The sequence below is a fragment of the Chenopodium quinoa genome, unplaced genomic scaffold (assembly GCF_001683475.1).
Source record: "Chenopodium quinoa cultivar QQ74 unplaced genomic scaffold, ASM168347v1, whole genome shotgun sequence".
NCBI classification, from domain to species: domain Eukaryota; kingdom Viridiplantae; phylum Streptophyta; class Magnoliopsida; order Caryophyllales; family Amaranthaceae; genus Chenopodium; species Chenopodium quinoa.
Genome location: NW_018742381.1, coordinates 2,156,948 through 2,178,683, shown reverse-complemented (window position 1 = coordinate 2,178,683; position 21,736 = coordinate 2,156,948). Strand labels below are relative to the sequence as shown.

General features: G+C 40.7%; 1 protein-coding gene across 2 annotated transcripts; it reads right to left on the bottom strand.

Annotated features, from left to right (window-relative positions):
- Window positions 1–12,344: 12,344 nt before the first annotated feature.
- On the bottom strand, window positions 12,345–20,829 carry LOC110698438 (protein DENND6A-like). Of its 2 annotated transcripts, none has more exons than XM_021875864.1 (5): window positions 20,447–20,829; window positions 18,623–20,351; window positions 18,338–18,530; window positions 12,799–13,090; window positions 12,345–12,697 (listed from the first exon to the last, which is right to left on the bottom strand). In XM_021875864.1, the coding sequence occupies exons 2-4, from the start codon at window positions 20,236–20,238 to the stop codon at window positions 12,941–12,943; spliced, it is 1,959 nt and encodes a 652-aa protein (XP_021731556.1). In that variant the 5' UTR covers window positions 20,239–20,351; window positions 20,447–20,829; the 3' UTR covers window positions 12,345–12,697; window positions 12,799–12,940. The 2 variants fall into 2 exon arrangements, with proteins under 2 accessions (XP_021731556.1, XP_021731564.1); XM_021875872.1 differs by having other exon boundaries at window positions 12,799–13,087; window positions 20,447–20,827.
- Between the last annotated feature and the right edge of the window lie 907 nt (window positions 20,830–21,736).

The following is a 21,736-nucleotide window of genomic DNA, read 5'->3' as shown; positions in this document are numbered from 1 at the left end:
GCCAATGTTTGTTGGCTTTTAACTCATAGGTTGTTAACCTAGCAGGAGTAGTGGTTTGCTAAAAACAGGCGGACGACTCATACCTTTTAGGCTCCATACTAAGTTTGAGAGAGTGACTATGAGTTAACTTTGGTGTTACTCAGTCGCCGTCACTCCTGCTTGAGTAGTAAAGGTACCAGGCGGCGGAGGCCGGCTGAACCTTTTGATTCGCCAATGTTTGTTGGCTATTAACTCAAGAGGTACCCCCTGCATTTATCCCAAGTAATACAGGCGGTCATCTGACTCAGATGTCAACTGCTACCACTGGTTTGGTTAGTGATAGAGTTATCCTTGTCTCAAAAACGGCTACGTGGTTGCCCTTGGGGACAGTCGTATAGGTGCCGTGTAATTAGTTTATAGAGCAATGTTCCACCCAAAAGGGAGCTGCTCTCTGCGATGAATTTCATCCGGAGGGATGCCGCCGGACGCCTGCTATGATGTTGGGACAGGTCGTATTAGTTTTGAAGATTGGATCAGTTGGCTTGGCGCCTGGTCTGATCATTCGGCCTGTGGCCTTGGTTAATCCTTTGGTGGACGCAGATGCTAAGTAAGAGGAGGGCAGCTGCCTATTTAGGCACAGGGTCGGCCAGGCCACCATCATTTTTAGCTAAGTATAGGAGGATGGTCGTCTGTCTTGGAATCGACTGTATGTCCAGACGGCATGCCCCTATGGTGATAGAGTAAAATATTCAATGGAGAGTAGCCGACTGTAAAGGTACAGGCGGCATGCCCCTCTGAAGATAGAGTAAAATACTCAATGGAGAGTAGCCGACTGTAAAGGTACAGACGACATGCCCCTCTGATGATAAAGTGAAATACTCAATGGAGAGTAGGCGACTGTAAATGTATAGGCGGCCTGCCCCTCTTAAGTAAGAATAAAAAACAAACATGGAGAGTAGCCGACTGTTTGTCAGTAGGCATGCCCCTCTTAAGTAAAAATGAAAACTGAGTATGGAAAGTAGCCGACTGTTTGTTAGTAGGCGTGCCCCTCTTAGTACAAAATTGAATATTAAGTATGCAAACTTTTATTAAGTAGCCCTTGACTATTTATATCATTCAAAAGAAATATTTCTTAAGATTATCTACATTCCAAGTTCGAGGAAACGGTTGGCCGTCTGGTGTTTCCAGACGGTAGGTACCGTCCCTGACCTCTTCACAGATTCGGTAGGGTCCTTCCCAGTTGGGAGTTAGTTTGCCAGACTCATTAGCCTTTCCAACTGCTTCCATTTTTCTAAGTACAAAGTCCCCCACTTTGAGTGGACGCCTGTGTACTTTTTGTTGTATGATCTAGTCATTCTCAGGCCGTAAATTTCATGGCGCAAGACAGCATTGCCCCTCCTTTCAGGAAGTGAGTCTAATGCCAGGCGCATGGCTTCCCAGTTTGCCTCTTCGTCATATAGCATTACTCGAAGAGTCGGCTCGTAGTGTTCTATTGGAAGAACAGCTTCCGCACCATAAGTTAGGAGGAATGGAGTTTCTCCATTCGCCCCTTTTTCAGTCGTCCTAATGGCCCAGAGAACATGTGGTAATTCATCCGCCCATAGGCCGCCTGCTCGTTCAATCTTTTTCTTGAGACCGTCTGAGATGATTTTATTAAAGGCTTCTACCTGGCCGTTTGCTTGTGGACGGCCGACAGATGCAAAGTAGTGTGCAATTCCTTGGTCACCCAACCAGTTTTTGAGAACAGGCGTCTCAAATTGGGGACCATTATAAAAAACCATAGACATGGGAACCCCGAACCGAGTGATGACATTTTTCCAAATGAATGAAATTACATCCTTCGTCTTGATTCCCTTTACAGCCTCCGCCTCTACCCATTTAGTGAAGTAGTCGACGGCAACAAGTATGTACCTCCTTCCGCCTGTAGCAGGCGTATATGGACCCAGAATATCCATGCCCCACTTAGCAAACGGTAGTGGGCTATGAATGGTAGTGAGGTCAGTAGCCGGACGGTGAATTAGTTTGCCAAACCTTTGGCACTTGTCACATTTTTTCACCATCTCCATCGCATCTGCTTCTAAAGTAGGCCAAAAGTAGCCCTGCCGCCTTGCCCGTTGAGCAAGCGTCCTACCGCCTATATGGGAAGCACAGTAACTAGAGTGAAGATCATCTAGTATCTCTCGCCCCTTTTCTGGAGTAACACACTTTAAGAAGGGTTGAAGGTACCCCCTTTTGTGAAGTTCTCCCTTTATTATTTCAAAACTGGTTGCTCGTTTTTTTAGTGCTGCCGCCTGTTGATGATCATCCGGCAGGGTACCATTTGTCAGATATGCCCTGATTGGATCCATCCAGGTTGAGCTTCTGTCTAAGATTCCAATAGGGTCTTCCTCAATGCTTCTCTTCTCCATTACTTCCCAAAAAACAGTTCGAGGAGTATCACAGGAGGCGGATGATGCTAATTTTGAAAGTGCATCCGCCTGGTTGTTTTCTGATCTCGGCACTTGGGTTAGATGGAAATCCTCAAGGGAGCCGACTTCTTGTCGGACCGCCTGTAAATACTTGATCATGGCCGGATGGGTTGCTTCGTATTCGCCATTGTACTGACTCACTATCAATTGTGAATCGGAACAAGCGTCTATTTTTCTTGCCCCTGCCGCCTTGCACATGCGGATTCCGGCTAGTAAAGCTTCATATTCTGCCTCATTGTTTGAGGCCTGAAAACTGAAGCGTAGAGCATACTCGTACCTGTCGCCCTCTGGCGACTGACATATGACGCCTGCTCCACAACCATTTGAAGTAGAGCTTTCATCCACATATACCTTCCAGACTTGGTCTGGAACTTGAGAGTCAGGAGGACGAGTCATCTCAAAAATAAAGTCAGCAAAGGCTTGCCCCTTCACTGCTTTTCTAGGCTCGAAGGTAACTTCGAGGCTCTGTATTTCTATGGCCCATTTGATCATTCGGCCTGACGACTCCATGATGGTCAGTGGCCGCTTGATAGGTTGGTCTGTATACACGACGACTGTATGTGCCAAAAAGTAGGGCTTCAATTTTTTAACAGCCATGAAGAGTGCAAGACCAAATTTCTCCACTAAGGGATACCTCAACTCGGCATTTTTCCGTACGTGACTGACAAAGTAGACCGAGAGCTGACAGCCGTCTCTTTCAGCAAGGAGAACAGCGCTTAACGCATGATCAGAGACGGCCAGGTACATGTAGAGTACTTCTTTGGGCAAAGGGCTGACCAGCCTCGGCAAGGAATGCAAGTGAACTTTCAATTTCTGGAAGGCCGCCTCAGCATCCGGCCCCCATTCAAACCTTGCCTTTTTCTTAATTGCCTGGAAAAAGTATAGGCATTTGTCGCCTGATTGGCTTAGAAATCTTCCCAAGGCCGCCAGACAACCTGTTAACTTCTGAACCTCTCGGATGGTACGAGGCGACTGCATGTCGATGACCGCCTGCACCTTCTCAGGGTTCGCCTTTATTCCTCTTTGATTGATAAGGAATCCGAGAAATTTCCCAGACTCAACTCCAAAGAAACATTTCCTGGGATTGAGCATGACATGGTGCCGCCTGAGTGTGGCGAAAGTTTCTCGGAGGTCCGGCAGATGATCTTTCTGAAGTTTAGACTTGACAATCATATCATCAATATATGCCTCGACATTTCTCCCAATCTGATCAAAGAACACAGTGTTTATCATTCCCTATTAAGTGGCCGGGGCATTCTTAAGACCAAACGACATGACCGTGTAACAGTATAACCCCTGATCAGTGACGAAGGCCGTCTTCTCCTGATCTTTCTTCCATAAAGGAATTTGATGGAAACCAGAGTAGCCGTCCATAAAGCTCATCAAAGCATGGCCGGCTGTTGAGTCGACCAGGTTATCAATTTTAGGCAGAGGGTAACTGTCTTTGGGGCACGCCTTGTTTAAGTCTGTGTAGTCTACACACATTCGCCAGGTGCCATTTGGCTTTTTAACAAGCACCACATTTGCAACCCAGTCTGGGAAGTAACATTGCCGAATGAACCCTGCATCAAGTAATTTTTTAACTTTGGCGGCTGCCGCCTGACTTCTTTCTTTGCCATGGTTCCGCTTCTTCTGCCGTACCGGCTTCTTTTTCGGACCCACGGCCTGTTTATGTACCGCCAGATCAGGACTAATGCCTGGCATTTCATGGACTTCGAATGCAAAGATGTCCTTGTATTCTTTCAATAGTTTGTGAAAGTCGTCACCCAGGTCCCTTAGAGCAGTCGTCCCAACCTTGATTGTTCTGTCAGGACGCGAGTCATCTAAGATCAGGTTCGTATGCTCACCAGCTGGCTGAGGGCGGAATTCATCCGACCTCTCCTCTGCCAATGATTGCTATTTTCTGTCTTTTCTTGCGGCCCCTGTCTGGGATGCCTTTCTCTTCTTGTCGCCTGCTTCTTGAACAGACGCACTCTCCTTGACATTGTCAAGGTCTATTTTTCCACCGCTCGACATAGTGGCCATAACAGTGGGCTTGACATCCGAGAGATAGCACTCTCGGGCCATCCTCTGATCTCCCCTTAGGGACCCGACTGTTCCATTATCCCTCTCAAACTTGAGCAACATAAGAGATGGGATTATAACAGCCTTGGAATTATTCAGGGTTGGTCGTCCCAGAATCATGTTGTAGGCCGAGAGTTCTTCTACTACCAGGAACCGGACTACCATGTGTCGTCCTTCCCCTTTTTCGCCCAGGCGGATGGGTAAATCCACTCGTCCCACTGGGTGGACGACTCCTCCTCCAAACCCTACTAAAGGGTGGGATGCCGGATGTATGCAATCAGTCTGATATTTTAGTTTCGACATACATTTGCTACTGATGAGATCTAAGGAGCTTCCGGTATCTATGAGGATTCGGCCAACTCTCTGGTTGGCCACTTTACATTCAATAACGATAGGGTCGTCATGCGACCCTCTTACCCCTCCTAGATCTTCTTCAGTGATGACAATCTCAGGAAATGAATATTTGGAGGGCCGTTCTTGGTGAACGGAATTTACATCTAACCGTCTGATATTGTCTTTGTTGCCCCTAATAGTGGGGCCGCCTCCTGAGAAGCCGCCTGCAATGGTGTAGACGACTGCATCATCTGTATCGGAGCTGTCGGCCTGTTGATTCTTTTTGGTCGACTGCTTTTTTGAGGAAGTGTTCCCCGTAGATTTCTTGACATAAGTGTCAAGGTCACCTTGCTCAGCCAGGCGGTCCAGATACCGCATGAGAGTGATGCATTCATTGGTGTGATGACCAACATCTTCATGATAATCACAGAATTTTTCTTGGTTCCGATTGTTTGCAGAAGCCTTCATGGGGACCGGCTTCTCAATTGAGATCCGTCCCTTGATTTCCTTTAGGATAAATTGGCTATCCTTGTTAAACACATACTTTGGGGAGTATGGTTTGAATTCTTTTTTCTTCTTCTGGGACGACTGTTTAGAGGAATCAGTTGCCCAGACCTCTTTTCTCTTCTCGTCTTTGTTTGACGACTGCTTCTGTCGTCCTTCTCTTTTGTCGGACCTTTTCCCGTCTGACTGTTTTACCTTACTACAAAGATCAGTCGCCTGTATATAGGCTTCCGCTTCAATCAAGTCCTCTTGAAGAGTCGCCACCCTCTTTCGGACCAAATCAAATTTGAAGGTAACCTTTGAGACCTCTGAAAAAGTCAGTATAGGCTACTTCATCCGGTAACCCTTGAATCTGTATTCTCATCAGGTTAAATCGCCTGATGTAAGAACGAAGCCCCTCCTTCTCGCCCTGCTGAATTGTTCTTAAATCAAGGGTCGTCTTCTTCGCAGGGATGTTCATGGCGAAGTTGGAGGTGAATAAGTAAGCAAGCGTCTTGAAGTTATTTACACAACCAGTCGGCAGGTTGCCGAACCATTGTTGTGCGATTCCTTTGAGAGTCGTTGGGAAACACTTGCACCAAGTGGGATCATCCAACCCTTGAAGGTACATCAGGTTGGTGAATGCCATCAGATGGTCTTCTGGGTTAGTAGTGCTGTCATAGGCCCTTACTAATACATTTTTCACTTTGGCCGGCTGAGCGGCTTCAGTAATTTCCTTGGAGAAGGCCGACGGCTGTTCACCAAGTCTAAGCAACCGTAGCTGCCAGTCCATAGGTTGGACATTTTTTGCTGCATGTCCACCAAACGGAGGTGGCTGTAAAAAATATTGTTGCGGTACAAACGGTAAGTTTGGTACCGCCTGGTCGCTATGAAAGCCGGACTGACGGGAGATGCCGCCTGACTGACCCTCATGATACGACTGAGTATGCCTCATCGAGGTATTTCGCAGACTGTCTTGGAAGTTTGAAGTAGAGGCCGACTCTGACAATCGGTCACTCTTCTTCTGCTCTAGCAGTAGCCGAGCGTCTGTGTATGTTTTCCTCGACCCGTCCGCCTGAATATGACGAACAGGTTTCCTATTTCCTGGAGTTGGAAAACGGTATTTTGTGAAATCAAGGGCAGGTGGCTCCCACTTCCTAGATTTAGGATGAGGGGTCGCCTCTCGCCCTTGAACTGGCTTCCTCTTCCGTCAAGTGGAGGGTTTCTTAGCCGACTGCTCCTTGTCCAGAGCAGGCGGCTTCTTGTTGATCAACTCTTGAATTTCTCCCTTGAAGTCCCTCATGAAGGTCATGAGTTCGTTCCTTGTGATGGGAGCAGACCCATCAGTCGGCTGCTGCCGAACAGGCGGTGCGCCTGCTGGCTCGCTTCCAGTTTGAAGATGTTCCCGCTCCCTCCTTTCGGTATGACGGGTACGTCGGGCCCTTAGGGTCTCGTCTGAAGCTGTGTGAGCTTCAACTTCAAATTCATTCTCAGTATCGTGGTCCGACTAAACTAGAGGATCGTCCAGGGGACGTCTCTCTTCAGGAGCCGGTACAAACGTGGGTGCCATCTCAGAAGTACTCTCCCCACAGACGGCGCCAAAATGTTTCGGGGTTTTCTGATGTCCTGCGGGAGAGTTACAATTCCGAGACTGGAACCGGACGCCTGTACCTGCAAAACAAACGGATGCTCCGGATGATTGGAGATCCGCCTCCGACGGTCAAGTTAGTACTTGATTAAGGAGTAATTAATGCGGAAATTAAAGTGATTGGATCTCTCTAGGTGAGAGTGTTTAATGTGTGTAATCTGCGTCCTCTCCCTTAATGAGGATTAAGGGAGGTATTTATAACCTCGGGAAACGTGCCAATCTAGGTTTAAGTTAACCTTGGGGTGATTGGGCTTCCCTCGGAAGTTGGGCCTAGGTGACCGGCTTCTCCATTAGGCATGGAGTATGCCACGTGTCATGACATAATAAGTCCAGGGTGGACGAATAAGCGTGTGCCACGTGGCAAGCCCTGAGAGGTCCAACTGGGGGACACTTGGCAGGACCTGATTGGCCCACGTGGCGCATTCCGATTGGTGGGAGCAAAATCCCCTAATCAGAAAGAATGGGGTCTCCCTCGTTGAACATTTTGCTGTTGTTCGAATGGACCATAGAACATTCACCAACTCATCAGCCCATAGGCCACTTGCTCTCTCATGCTTCCGCTTGATGCCATTGGAGATCAATTTGTTGTATGCTTCAACTTGGCCATTGGCCTTTGGGCGTCTGACCGAGGCAAAGCAATGTGCTATGCCCTGGTCACTCAGCCAATCCTTGAGATGGCCGGTCTCAAATTGTGGTCCATTATCGAACACCATTGATTGAGGAACACCAAAACGTGTGATTATCTTTCCACTTGATTCCTTGGACGGCCTCAGCCTCCACCCGCTTCGTGAAGTAGTAAACTGCTACTAACACGTACCGTCGTTCCCCCGACGCAGGAGTGTACAACCCCAAGATATCCATGCCCATTTTGCAAAAGGGAGGGGACTACTTATGGCTGACAGGCTATTTGCCGGACGGTGGATGAGGGTTACGAATCTGTGGCATTTGTCACATTTTTTCACCATTTCTATGGCGTCCTACTCCATGCTCGGCCAGTAGTACCCCAAATGGGTCACTTTTTCAGCTGAGGCTCATCCGCCTATATGTGATCCGTAATGCCCCTAGTGGAGGTCGTCCAACACTTCATGCCCCCTATCGGGCGTAACACACTTCAAGTAAGGCTTCACAAATGATTTTTTGAACAAGTTCTCTCCCTTCATCTCAAACCATGTCACCTTTTTCTTCATCACCCAACTCTCCTATGGATCGTCCAGAAGAATCCCATCTTTGAGATGGGCGATAATTCCTTCCATCCATGTTGAGCTTCGATCAATGATTTGCACAGTCTCAGCATCAATGCTCCGCTTCTCCTTAACTTCCTAGAACACAGATCTCGGGAGTATCACATGATGCCGAGGAGGCTAGCTTAGATAAGGCGTCCGCTTGATTGTTCTCGGACCAAAGAACTTGCTACAGCGTGAAATGCTTTAGGCCCTTGGCCTCTTCCTTTACCATTTCAAATATTTCATCATTGTCGGCTCCCTAGCCTCGTAGTCACCATTCACTTGGCTGACTATTAGCTGAGAGTCCCAACAAGCATTAATTTTTGTTGCCCTGACCGCCTTACACATTCTAAGGTCGGCCAGAAGGGCTTCATACTCGGCCTTGTTGCTGGAGGCTTGAAACTTAAATCTCAACGCGTACTCAAATTTGTCTCCTTCCAAAGATAGACAAATGATACCAGCACCACGTCCGGTCGCTGTTGCACTCCCATCAACAAAAACTTTCCAAATCTGATCCCCTGCTGGCTGTAGATCCGGCCGTGTCATTTCAGCCAAAAAGTATGCAAAGGCTTAACCCTTGATTGCTTGAAAAGCCAAAATCCAAGAGATTCAAAATAAATAAGTATATATATATATATATATATATATATATATATATATATATATATATATATATATATATATATATATATCATACAGGTGCCACGTGGCCCAATGGGCTGGCGACACGTGGCACCTCGCCATTGGTCAACAGGGCCCCAATCTCCTGTTGACACGTGTCCTTGGTACCCTCCATGGGGAACTTGTTTGCCCTACTATAAATAGTGGGGCAAACCCCATTAATGGGGCATTCATAAATACAAACACATTTACTGAGCAATATTAATTGCAGAATTCTCCCAATCAGCGAGAAGTATTTTACCTATTCCGTACTCTTTCCCTCCTGTACGTATACTAACTTGATCGTCGGAGGCGAAATTCCTACCAACCGGAGTCTTTGTGATCTTGCAGGTACAGGCATCCGGCAGCTCAATCTTGGAATTGTAACTCTCCCGCAGGACACATCAAAAAACCCCGAAACACTTAGTACCAACAACTGTCAACACACCAAACAGACCCAGATAAGGCCAACAAAAATCCAAATAAGGCTACACAACACAAATCAGTACAACCACTCCACATTATTAGCCAGTTACAGTCAACAATTACATGCATCAAATATGTATAGATCAAGGCAAACTATTTCAACCACAGAACCTCAAGTCAGGAAATTAATCAAAACCCTAGAATAGATGAAAGACTAAGAGAACAAGAAAACACTGAATCAATTAATTCGAGGGTAAGAAATGAGTTACGCTACTAGATTAGTAGGAGACTGAAGTTACGGCGCACAGCTTTCAACGCTCTCAGCAGGAAGGGACTCGGATCTCTGGCGTTTTTTGCCAGAGGCAACATCCTTGGCCCTAGATCTGACCTCAGCCACCCCCTCTTCAACGGCTTTCGCAGGCGAAAGGGCAGGAACAAGGGGTTCATCATCATCGCTGACCAGAATAATGACTTCTTGAAGTGTTTTGGTGGAACCCTCACAAACCTTTCCCAGATCTGGGTTCTTAGCAACACAAGGCTCATCCTCAGAGTCATATGGGGCCAGTTTCGCACCCCCCCTGTCCTACGCTTCATATCCAGGTACGTCGCAGAACGAGTTCCAATCAAGCGCATCTTCCCAGTGCGACGCTGACACTTGTAGGTTGCAACCAGGCCCAGATCTGGGTTTTTTTTGTTTGAGGAACTCATTTTTATGGATTGAATGAAGACGAAAGTAGAAGAACAACGAGATCTTCAAAGATTAGGGTTTCAACTTGAAGAGAGAGAAACGCAAAAGGGGACTGCTTTGGGAGAACACAGAGAGTTCGAAAATGAAAATCAGAAACAACATATGCGTTGGAATATGGAAAACAAGGGAGATCAACAGAGGCGTCATTAATGGAGGTGGTTGGGAGATACATTGAATATGGTAGGTGAGGAGGTGAAGGATTTCTGAGTTTCTGATGAAAGGGGATTTTGATTTTTGGTGGGAATGATTAGGTTAGGATGTTAGATTATAGGATTTATTAATCATAGTTAGATTGTAGGTTAGTACATAATCAATTTTTTGTAAGGGTAATATGGTAATTTTACCATACCAAAACTTACTATAAATGGAAAAAAAAATTGTTTGTTGCAAATAATATGAAACACCCACTTTTAGTAATTGTTGCAAATAATAAAAAACGGAGGTAGTATAAGATTGAATGATAGGATCATATTTACCTCTCCTTATTTTTCTCTTAAGTAGGATTGTACGATCTTACAAACTTTAAGATCTTATAGTTTTAGATCCTAAAATCATAGGATCAAATCGGGATTTAATAACCATGTCTGCAATTTAGATGGTTAATATTGTAAAGGAGGCTTCAGAATTTATCCTCTATAAAGGAGGCTTCGAATTTTAGATGTTTGATAATGAACTAGTCGCTATTTCTAATGGGGACTGAGATAGTCATTTTTTTAGTTTTTATCCCTAATTGGGATGCTAAGCAAGCAAAACCTGCAAATTAAATATTTTCCTACCCTTCTTTCCCTGACATCCAAAGAATTGCCGATGAAGAGGGTATTGCCTTTGTGAGTCTGAATCTCTTACACTTCTACTTTCCTGTTTCTAAGTTACTTTCTTTGACTTTTGTTATTAGTTCACTAGATTAGTCTCGTGCTGCGATGCACGATTTGAACAAGTAAAATTTTCTAACTTTGTTTATTTTTTCATATCAAAATTAAAAACAAAAAAAATTCCCAAAACAATTAATATATCAAATATTAAAAGAAAAATAAGAGTTTATAGAATAATTGAATGATGAAAGGGTATGTGAGGAAGGAAAATTAAATTGTTATTGTTAGAAAATAGATCATATTTTGAAAATTGATTCTAATAATAAATTAAAAATAAAAATAAAAATCATTAAAGAAAATTTAAAAAAAAATCATAAAATAATAACATCATTTATAGTTTTGGAGGGAAAATTATTTATGACAACGTCACATATGTAATTTTATGATGGGATGATGTCAGCGGTTGCTATTTTAGTATTAGTTATAAATTTCTTCATGTCGTATTTCATAATTTATTTATTTTCTCCTTTCTGTTGGTAAGATTCGATTCTTGAACTAGGCAGCTCCTTAAGGCGAAAAGGCTTTCATTTGTTGAGCTATCTGAAATTTTCCTCAAGCGATTGAAAAGGTGTAATATTTGCTTGGCTTAAAGTTATAATCCTTCCATGTATATGAGTAATGGAAAAATTACAGTTCATTTGTTCCTCTAATACTGTAAAAAGGGGCGGAGACACAAAATTTAAAATGAGGAGAAGGATAGAGAAAAATAAAGGATAGAGACTCATGTGAGATAGAGAGAAATTATATGCATATATGGTAATGTTTCAATATTTGTGAAACTTTTTAAAATGGTAATTGTTGTAATATTTGTGAAACTTTTTAAAATATAATTGTTGCAATATTACAGGGACGAAGAAAGTAGTACTCTATAGATTTGAAATTTTGAACCAATAAGTTTGTCTTTTTTGTTTTTTGTAACCTAAATGTAAAAATCCTAAAACTCGAAGTTAAAATCTTTGAATCTAAGCATCTTTGCGGCATTCCAATAGCATTAGTAAATGTAGAAACAAACCCAAGGTTAGTCAGGATATGAATCATATGATGCAGAAATGAGATGTCGTAATTATTTAATTGATTTATAGTACAATCTTGCTTCCAATTTTTCTTAGTTCCTAGTCAATGTCATGTATAATCATGTTCTCCAAGCTGTGGTGACCATAACAGAAGAACTAGCATACAAGTATATGCAAAAGAATGAAGGTTTAGAAGCTGATCGGATGCATTCTAAGGGAGTATATTTAGGTAGTTTAGTGGTTCTTCTCGACCTTTAGATACTCACATTTCTTTCTCTGTTCATAGCACGAGTGCTGGACTTGTACGCAACTGCCTATTTTGACTCGTTATGATATTAACTTGGTTAAGTGGTTTTTAATAAGAACTTGGTACAGAACTGATGCTGTCATTTGACTGATGGATTATATCTTCTAATAAATACCAAAATGAACATAAATGAGTAACCATTTTTCACAATATTCCGAAAATTTTAATTTCTTTTGATACTGGCTTTAAGGGCATACAACCAAAGACGTTTAATTTTTCTAGAATTTAGGCCCTCCATGCTTAATGACTATGTTGGACAGAAAGGGTAATAAAATAAAAACATGATATACTATAACACATTGACTATAAACACGACCAGTCGCTCCTTAAATATGCGACAAAAAATGGCCAATAAATTTTCCATTAACTCAAGTCATGTAACCTTCCTGCTCCCTTTTAGAGGTGCGGTATATTCATCCCAGAATCCTTAATTGTATTAAAACATCGATCCTCTCAGTCAAGATACATGCAAGCTGGAGAAACGGAGATAAAAATTAGTCAGTACAGGAGTAACTTGTTTTCTAAGAATCTACTGAAATTATTACTTAAAAGCCAAGAGATAACCGAGCCCCACCTTGAAGATTCAGCCATAGGCTAGCTAGTTCAGTGAAAGTAGGATAAAATTAATGAACATGTATCTGGAGAAGAGCCGAAGAGGGCACCTCCAGTTCTAGCTCAAGCAAAAATCTACGCAAATTGAAAGGAAAAAATCCACCCTAAGTTTCCTGTACAAGAGCTGCTCGCTCAGGATTCAGAAGGAGCAACTGCTGCATGTCCTTCGGCAGAACATTAAACACTGCCTGTAGATCATCCTGCAGCTTCTGGCAACTTTTCATAGAGTCTTGTCCACTTGTTCCAGACTTCTGCTGATTCAAAAGTCTCAATTATTAAATTCACACAACACAGAGCTATAGAATTTTTAATTGCTTTAATTTCTGTTGAATGTAAAGCAATGGAACTTAACAGTTTCAATGGTATGGAAACTTATAAAGAACAAAACAAATTGCAGATCTACCAGGTATGGTACCAGACATTACCATGACAATCGTACAGACAATTAGTAAAAAGTAATTAAATCCTATTCACTAGGTTACTGGGGCATGGTAAGAAGGTAACCCATGTTTTTTTTTAAACACCTACATAATTAAGCCCAGAGGAAACCAGGTCATGTTTACACATTTTGGGATCCACGAAAAAACATTGATCCACTACACACTAGACAGTTAGAAACAATGTCCTCTCTTCTTGGTTAAGTACAATCTTCTTCTTGCACAAATAAATGGTAGTCTATAGAATCATTTCTTTTTCACCACATACACCTCTTCAAAAATTAACTTAACATTTGAAGCAAAATATCGTTCAAAAATTTGCATTTTTTTGATAACTAAGCAGATATGGCTTTAACTATGTTTAGCTTAATCACAAAAAATATGTTAATTGGATCATAATTATATAATCTTTACCTATCAACTGTATATAATGAAGTAGCCATTAATAGAATAAAATGACTTAAAATTTATTCAACTTCAACTGCGGCCTCCACTTAAGGTAGCCTTGTACAAAACCTTGTCCAACGCATGGGAGATACCCAAGATTAGGCAGTAAGTTTATCAAGCTCTTCACACCAAACACTTGTAGCCTAAATGGAAGAGTCAGGTATTCTTGACTATGATATCCCTCAATCACATCACAAAAGCCAACCCTTTGGTATCAACATTCATATAAACTGCCAAAGTTAACAAAACAAATTCGGTGTCTACCTTATTAAAAAAAAAAAAAAAAAAAAAAAAAGACTGCCACATTTTACTAGACCTATTTTCCTTTTTAAGGGTCCCAATTTACTTGCCCCGTCATTTATTAAACTACCTACTCCTCTCACACTCAGCCACCCAATTTTTACTCTACAATTTCACTTGCATAAAACTGTACAAACGTCTATGGGAAAAGTAAATAGGAACATAGGAAGTTAATAAAATGATGTCCCTTGATCAACTTGCTCCATTTCCTCCTACTCTAAACATATCTGCAGGACATCTCTACATTGAAAAGGGATTTATAATGCGAACACAAATACCTTTTAGTCTTACCAAGGAACTGACTATAAGGCTGACAGGATTATCACACTAAAGAACTGATGCTAAGACAGCAAGCTTTCATTCTCTGTGTTTCACATTATATGTGAGATAAGCACGGTTACGATTTAAGTGCTGAGGCAGAGTAGGCAAAATATAGTAAGCCTATCCAGAATCTCTCAATAAATGATCAGTTACCAGTGAACTCCAGGGAGATGAAATTCATGGAAATATGAGGAACGGTTCAATCAAGTTGACACTTGACAACTCCCACAATTCGTGTGTACAGGTCAGATAAAATGATTAAAAAAGCAATATTCTAAACTGGCAGTTTTCCGTGTTATTCAATACAGAACCTACAAACCAAGCTAAACCTATGTTCTAAACAACCAACTAATGCTGAAACTATGAGTTATTAACAGTGATAGTTTTTCCGTCAGAATACATTTGAAATAAAAGACATTTGACAGCCCCAATGAACAATACATCAAGGTAAACCTTTCTTCTTTCTAGTTTCCAATCTACATGGACATCATTAGCACTACTTTGCATCACAAGGCTAATGATAAATGTCAAAAAGAACTGAAATACAAGAGTGCAAACGGTTAACAAATCTTTCTCCCTATGACAAACTACAACAGCTCATGGGGGAAACACTCCTTTTCTTAAGAACATACTCTACGGCCTTTGTATAATGCCAGAGGAGAAGCTTTATGTCTTCTAAATTTCATTGACAGAGAAGACCAGAGTGAAATTTTAGACACAAACAAGTCCATTCTTCTTTAAATTTGGAGTAAAGGAAACCAAGCAATTCTCAAGCCTACTCATACTAACTAGAAAGGGGGATGGGGGGGAGTCTGTATTTTAGGCCCATTGGAATTAACACAACTCATGTTAGGAAGCATAAGATAACTAAGTCAGCAGTTTAGATATCAGACCCCCAATGAGTAAGTTTAGCCCAAGAATCCTATTTGAGACAACAATGCTCTCAAGAGCTTACAAAATGAGGAAACATGATTCCTAGCATCATAACCTTAGGCTAAAAACCACTCTTTAGAAGAGCTGTCAACAAGAACAGAAAGAGAAGCAATTAACAAACAGAAGAAAACAAAAACCTGTAATTCAGCTTCTTCATTCTGACAAACCCTCCAAAACACTCAATTGCTGGTGGGGTAGTTTATCAGGTTAAGGAGCAAATATCTCCAACATCAGCAGAATGATGTCTTATTGGGACACAGGGAACGAAGAATTCATGCTCCTCCAACTGATTCAAATTCTATAAAAGCTCAAAAAGGAAAAGGAAAAGGAAAAGGAAAAGGAAAAAAAAAAAAAAAAAAAGATAAAGAGTCTAAAAGCTTCTCTAATGAGCTCCCATAACTCCTACAAGAAAACCAAAGTGAACCCTTTTAACAAGACCTCTCCTCAAAAGGCCACTTCAAAGTTCAAACACTCTAAATGCTGAATAGAGATAAGGCCTAATCAACTCCATCAAAAATCACAAACTCTATTCTTTCAAGGAAAAATAATCACATATTTCATAGAAAGAGTTCTCAAATAGATAGTTGTAATCTCCTGTATAATTGCCTCCTTGCCATTAATAAGATCCCCTGAGGGTCTTCATGGCTCTGATGACCATTCTAGTTATCCAGGAATTCAGGTTCTAAACAACATTATCTTCAAGTCTATCTCTGAAGACAACACCAAAAGGTAATTTTGGGGAGACAGGTATCTAGGGAAGAAAGAAAGGAGGGGGTTTTTTCTCTCTCAAAGAGGGCAAAGCTCATGGGCTTGATGGCTTTAATTCTCTATTGATTGTCTTTGAAGAAGAGAGCAGTAGTAGGAGAAGCTGAATTGGATGCAATCCTTTCCTTCTTAAATTCTGGCAGTTTACATAGGGAGGTTTTATATAACATTATTGCTAGAGTTCCCAAGATCCCTAATGCCACAAAGCCAAGTAATGATAGACTCATTTCATGTAGTAACACCTAAGTGCCTCACTAAGCTCATAGCTAATAGGTTTTCTTGGCGAGTTTATTTTGATTGATCCATCACAAACAACCTTTGTTCCTTGCGGAAGTCTAATGGACAACATTTTGCTATCTCAGGAGTTACTAAGGAATTATTATAGGGAGTCCCCCTGCCCTAGGTGTGCCATCAAAGTGGACTTTCAGAAAGCCTATGATTCTAACAATTGGAATTCCATTTTGAATACTCTATGCTCTCCTGATACTTGGCTGTTATTTTCTGAGTAAGTTCACCAATTGCCTTCTTGTCCTCGTTGAAATACTTCTCCTAGGGAGGAGTCTCTAACACCTAGTAGAAGTCTTATTCACATATCACAAAATCAACTAACAAGACAACTCTAAACTATGAGAAAAATTCTGTGATAGGTGTTAAAAACATGAAACTCTGAAAAATGCAACATCCTAAAGCAACTGTCTCAGCCAATTATAAGTTTACTAGTACAGTGGCTTCAAAAGCTCTGCTGCTGGACAATAAGTTATCAATCAAGAAAAATATTAGATGCTAGAAGTTAAAGAAAAGAGATGAAAAGGACAGACTTAATTTGGGAGATTTCTACGAATTCTATTTACAAAATTACACTCAGGTTAGTTAGCCTATCTACAGACGTTAAAACTGCAATGCCTATGTTGATGAAGTTTAGAATTGAAACAGTTTCAGAATCACCTGCTCAGAAGTTAGGTCAGTACTGTGTTATACTAGACGCAGGCAAAGTCAATAGAAGCTTATCATAAAGAAGAGAAAAGTGAAGCTTCAAAGAGTTATGGCTGTAATTTGATGAAAATGAAGGAGATAACAAGACTTCAGATGAATGGAAACTCGTGCTAAAAGATCTGTTTCAATAATGAGTTGCTGGATTGGTTATACTTAGTTGTAATCGCCAAAATAAAAATGATGAAATTTTATAAATGCTAGAAATACTTAATTTATATCAATCGTTAGTGTTTCAATAACTGTCGTGGTGATCATCTTATGCTATAGATGTCTACATGTTGTGGCCTTTTTAATTTTTATAATAATCAATACTGTTATTTTCAAACAGGAATCTTAGGAGCCGCTAATGTTACATATCAAATTATCAAGAATATTAACTTTTACCTAAAAATGAACAGCTAGTGATAACATAGTTCATAACTATGGCTAAAAATCCATCAAACTTTCCATTTGGAATTTTTAAGTATGGATACGGATAATTGGATATTATATTAAATTCCACTATTCCATTATAATTAATTAAAATACTTACTCCATTTCCAATAGTTCTTAAAATTTACTACTTCCTCCGTTTGTTTTAGATGCATCACTTTCTGACAATGAAAGTTTCAATTTAGATGCATCACTTTCCTTTTTAGTTATAAATTTTCTCTCTCTCTCTCTCTCATATCACATGTGCCCTCTTTATTTATTCTATCTTTCTCAACTCTAAAAATTGCGTAGGAGTCTATGACTTCAAAGCGATGCATTTAAAAAAAAAAGAAGAAAGTATTTACTCACCGATCAAGGATATAGGAGAGTGAGTGTTAATGTTGTGAGTGAGAACAAGAAAAGGGGGGATAAAATAAGAGAGACTATGTAAAAAGGTGAGTGAGTGCAAGGATAAGAGGATTAAGTAAGAGAGTGGAAAGGTATAAATATAGTCAAGAAAGAGGGGTAAGGTAATAAAAAGAGGTTTGCCAAAAAGTGAGTGTAAAGGAACTATTTGAACAGGTGAATACGAAAAGCGTTATGAACTTTCAATCGGAGGTAGTATGTTGATATATTAAAAATAATAATAATAATTCTTTTTCATTGTCTTAATTCTCCTAAGCGGTACTAACAACATATAGTAATTTTAACTTTAAACATAAGCTCTCATATTTGCATATGGGTAATTCTAACAAAAGGTTTAGTGAATCACTATTGTATAAGTAAAATAGTATAGCTTAAATAGGTTCACTGAAGTGAATGGAGCAAATCATTCAACGCCAAACTAGTTCTTGCTTCAAGAATTAGATTTAAATAAGAATTTCTGAAGGTCACCTGCAACTCCCCAAGAAGGTGCCTTTCAATAGCATTGAAGGAGTCCACAACTTCTAATTCAGACATTTTTGATATGAATTGATGGATATCAGTCTTCAATCTTGATTGTTTCCATAATCTATGCTGCTCTTGCTCAGCCACTGCACGCCTTCTAGTAAACCATGGCATAAAATTTTTCCCTTTAAGAAAACGCCTATCATTAGAATCACAAAGTTAGTGTCAGCCTTAGTTGTAACTAAACAGTCAAGTAAAATATTATCTCTAATATACCCTTGCACTCCTCACCTGTATAAATCAAGCCAGTTTGATCTCATCCTCTTTGATAGAAATTTTCCTGGACCTCTTGCAGCTAAAGTATGAAGGAATTCCTCAGCGTTAAATGGAGGAAGAGGTGGTGGATCAACAAATGGTGAAGACCCTTCAGGCGGAGTATTGATCTTGAAATATGGGCCAAAAGGAGACAAAAAATTGGTGGTAAGCTCCAGAAAATGCCGACGTAGAATCTCATTGTTCACAACAGACATAGATTCCTCAACCCTTGCTAATGTTCCTGCATCAACAAGCCTGTTCAAGATAGATGTATCTGGCTTGGTAGTTGCACCGTAGGTGGTCCAAACAGCTTCTTTGTGTTCTGTCATCAGACCAAGAGGACCATCCCTCCTCAACTTGACTGCATTTAACAAGCTCGATGGAGAAAATTTCCTCAAAGACAGCTGTTGAACACCCAATCCTTCTAAGCGACCAGTTGATCTACCAGAAGAGGACCCGGAAACAACGTTAGCACGGCTTGAATTAGCAACAGGACTTCCAACGGACACAATGTGTGGAAAATTGCGTAATGCTTTCAGGAAAAAGAGGTTTGTTACACCGAGTATCATAGGAGGAAAGGTGCCACCATCTTGTAGTGAGTTCAAATGGGCAAATTCTGGATCATGAATGGTAAAGTAAGGCCTGAAGTCAATACTACAAAGTAGTGGAGCAACCAAACTCACAAGGCCTGCAACAGCCTCACAACACTGAGGAGGAGTAGGGGCAATGATAAGGACTGGCTCACCAACAAGAACTAACTCCCACAGAACCCAAAGCTGCAAGAGAATTCCACGAAATATACCAAAAAGGTCTGCTTCATGGAAAAGGCCTAGCGGGATCGACTGATTAGTAGCAAGCAATGGAACCATAAGAGAGGCAGACTCTTCAAGCATCATTTTCTCATCTAAAGGCAAACTTTGAACAGGAGGCAGGTTCACCTTCAAGGTAGCATTACCAATGGGAAGTTCCATCAGCTTCCCCGGAACTGGAGGAGGCCACAATGACACATAAGCAGCAATATGCTCAAGAGCTTTCTTTCCTATGTCAAAGAACAATGGACCCATAATTTGTAACAAAGGCCTGAACACACTAGAAAATGGACTATGAGACAAGATCACCACTGATTTCTGTTCCCCACCTCGCTTAAGCCTCTCATCATGTCTTTTCCTATTAAAGACAAAGCCATACAAGAACCGAGAATCATCGCCACTCTTTTGGTTGCTCAATACCTGCAACACCTTCCCATTTGTGGCAGACTTCTGAGGAGTATCTCTCTCTATCTCAACTATCTCAGAAGTAAGTACATTTGCTGCATCAACATTTCCCTGCCTTCGTATCCTAAAGAAGAATATGCAATCATGGATACTCGACCGATTTTGGTTTTGGGACACAGAATCCGGGAACGAACTAAAAGCCGTCCCAAGCTCCTCATCTTCAGATAAACAACCGGACGGATAACATTCCTCTACTACTTGACCTTGCTCAAGATCAAACCTAATCACATAAAAGGCCACAATCCATCGGTGTAACGACTCATTATCGACCTTCGGACTCGGTTCCGACTTTAATGAAAACGATGGGGAACGGCTCATTTCCCACAAACTTGAGACAAATTATCATCCAACAAAACATCATAATGGCAACATTTCACCAAAAAAATTACTACTTGATCACACTCAACAGTTCAATGAATCTCAAAATTGATCTACAGCAACAAAACATACAGCAAATCAACATTTTATCTAGTTCATATAGAAAATTTTCTCAATAATTCGACATAATAAAAAAAACAGAGCTTACCTTAACTTCACTCAACTTCAATCCTTAGAACACCGAGCAAAAATGCAAATTTTCCAGTCGTTTTCTCTGAATTCAATTAACCAACATCCCAGCAAATTCACTTTGATGTGAAGAAATCAATTTGCTTTTGTCAGATCTAGCAATGGGATCAATAGGAAAACCCTAAATTACAATTTCGAATTTTAAAATCGGTGAGAAGAAAAATGGAAGTTAGGGTTTCGAATTGCCGAAATAATAGATCAGAATAATGGTTTTGTTGTAGCAGATGCCGGTGGCCGGAGAGTGAGTAGAGCAAAGGCTAGTGGTATACGATGTGTTTTTGTTTCTTTATTGGTGAGTTAATATTTAGCCAATTAAACGAAATTTTTAACGAAATTTTTAATAAAGAAGTCTAAGTTAATCATCTTGATAAACAAGGACAAAATTGACACATAAATCCGCTTACAATAGTAATCGCTATTGAGGTTAGTAGTTTTAGTGTTTTACCCATAAACGACGGAAATTTAATTCATTTATTTACAAGTTTGTCATTTGATAAACAACAAGACGACAAACTCGGTTTTTTTATTTTTAAAAACTACTTGTATGAGAACAAAAATTGACCCAACTCGCTAATTCGTTTTAATCAGATTGGATTTCAACCCGACCTATATATGAGCTCTAAATTAAAGGTATTTTAGTTTGCATTTGATAAGAGAGAATGAAATCTTGAGGCTACCTCATTTACTCAATTTGAGTAACAAATTTCGAATCTCAAATGGCAATGTTGTAATTTTGAGAAATTAAACTTTTTAAAATATTTTATGTTTTTACAAGCTGACTCATCATCAACCTCTGTTTCTTTCCATTTTCTTCAACCTCCCTTCTTCCTTTTCTCATCATCAATGGCAGACTTACCCAAACAACCACAACAAACATCATGCCTAACACCACCAACACCATAACAAACCCCAGCCCCAACACCACCATTTTCGGAATTTAACGAAAAACCCTAAGAAAAATATATTAATTAAGGGCATGGTTAACCCCCAAATGGTAGGTGTTTTCCTTCTCCATTGATTTGCTCGACCTCCATTGAAAAATTCAAGCTCCATTATTGAAAAGAGAGATAACGTCCGATTAACGTCTTCCAAGCCAAAAATAAGTAAAAGATGCTTGTATCTCCATTAGAGTTCGCAAAAAGACTAAAGTACCCCCTTAAGAAACAGCTTAGGTTCAGAAACTTTGAATTTCTCATGAAATCTTGAAAAAGATAAGGAGGGGAAAGAAAGTACTCATAGTAATCTTTGA

Bases quoted from the DNA above. Each gene is read 5' to 3' on its own strand.
- LOC110698438 (XM_021875864.1), bottom strand. From the start codon at position 20,238: ATGAGCCGTTCCCCATCGTTTTCATTAAAGTCGGAACCGAGTCCGAAG. The intron at 18,531-18,622 runs GTGAGGAGTGCA...TTCTAATGATAG, and splicing joins AACTGGCTTGATTTATACAG to GCGTTTTCTTAAAGGGAAAA. The intron at 13,091-18,337 runs GTGACCTTCAGA...CTTTTGAATCAG, and splicing joins ACCTTCTTGGGGAGTTGCAG to CAGAAGTCTGGAACAAGTGG.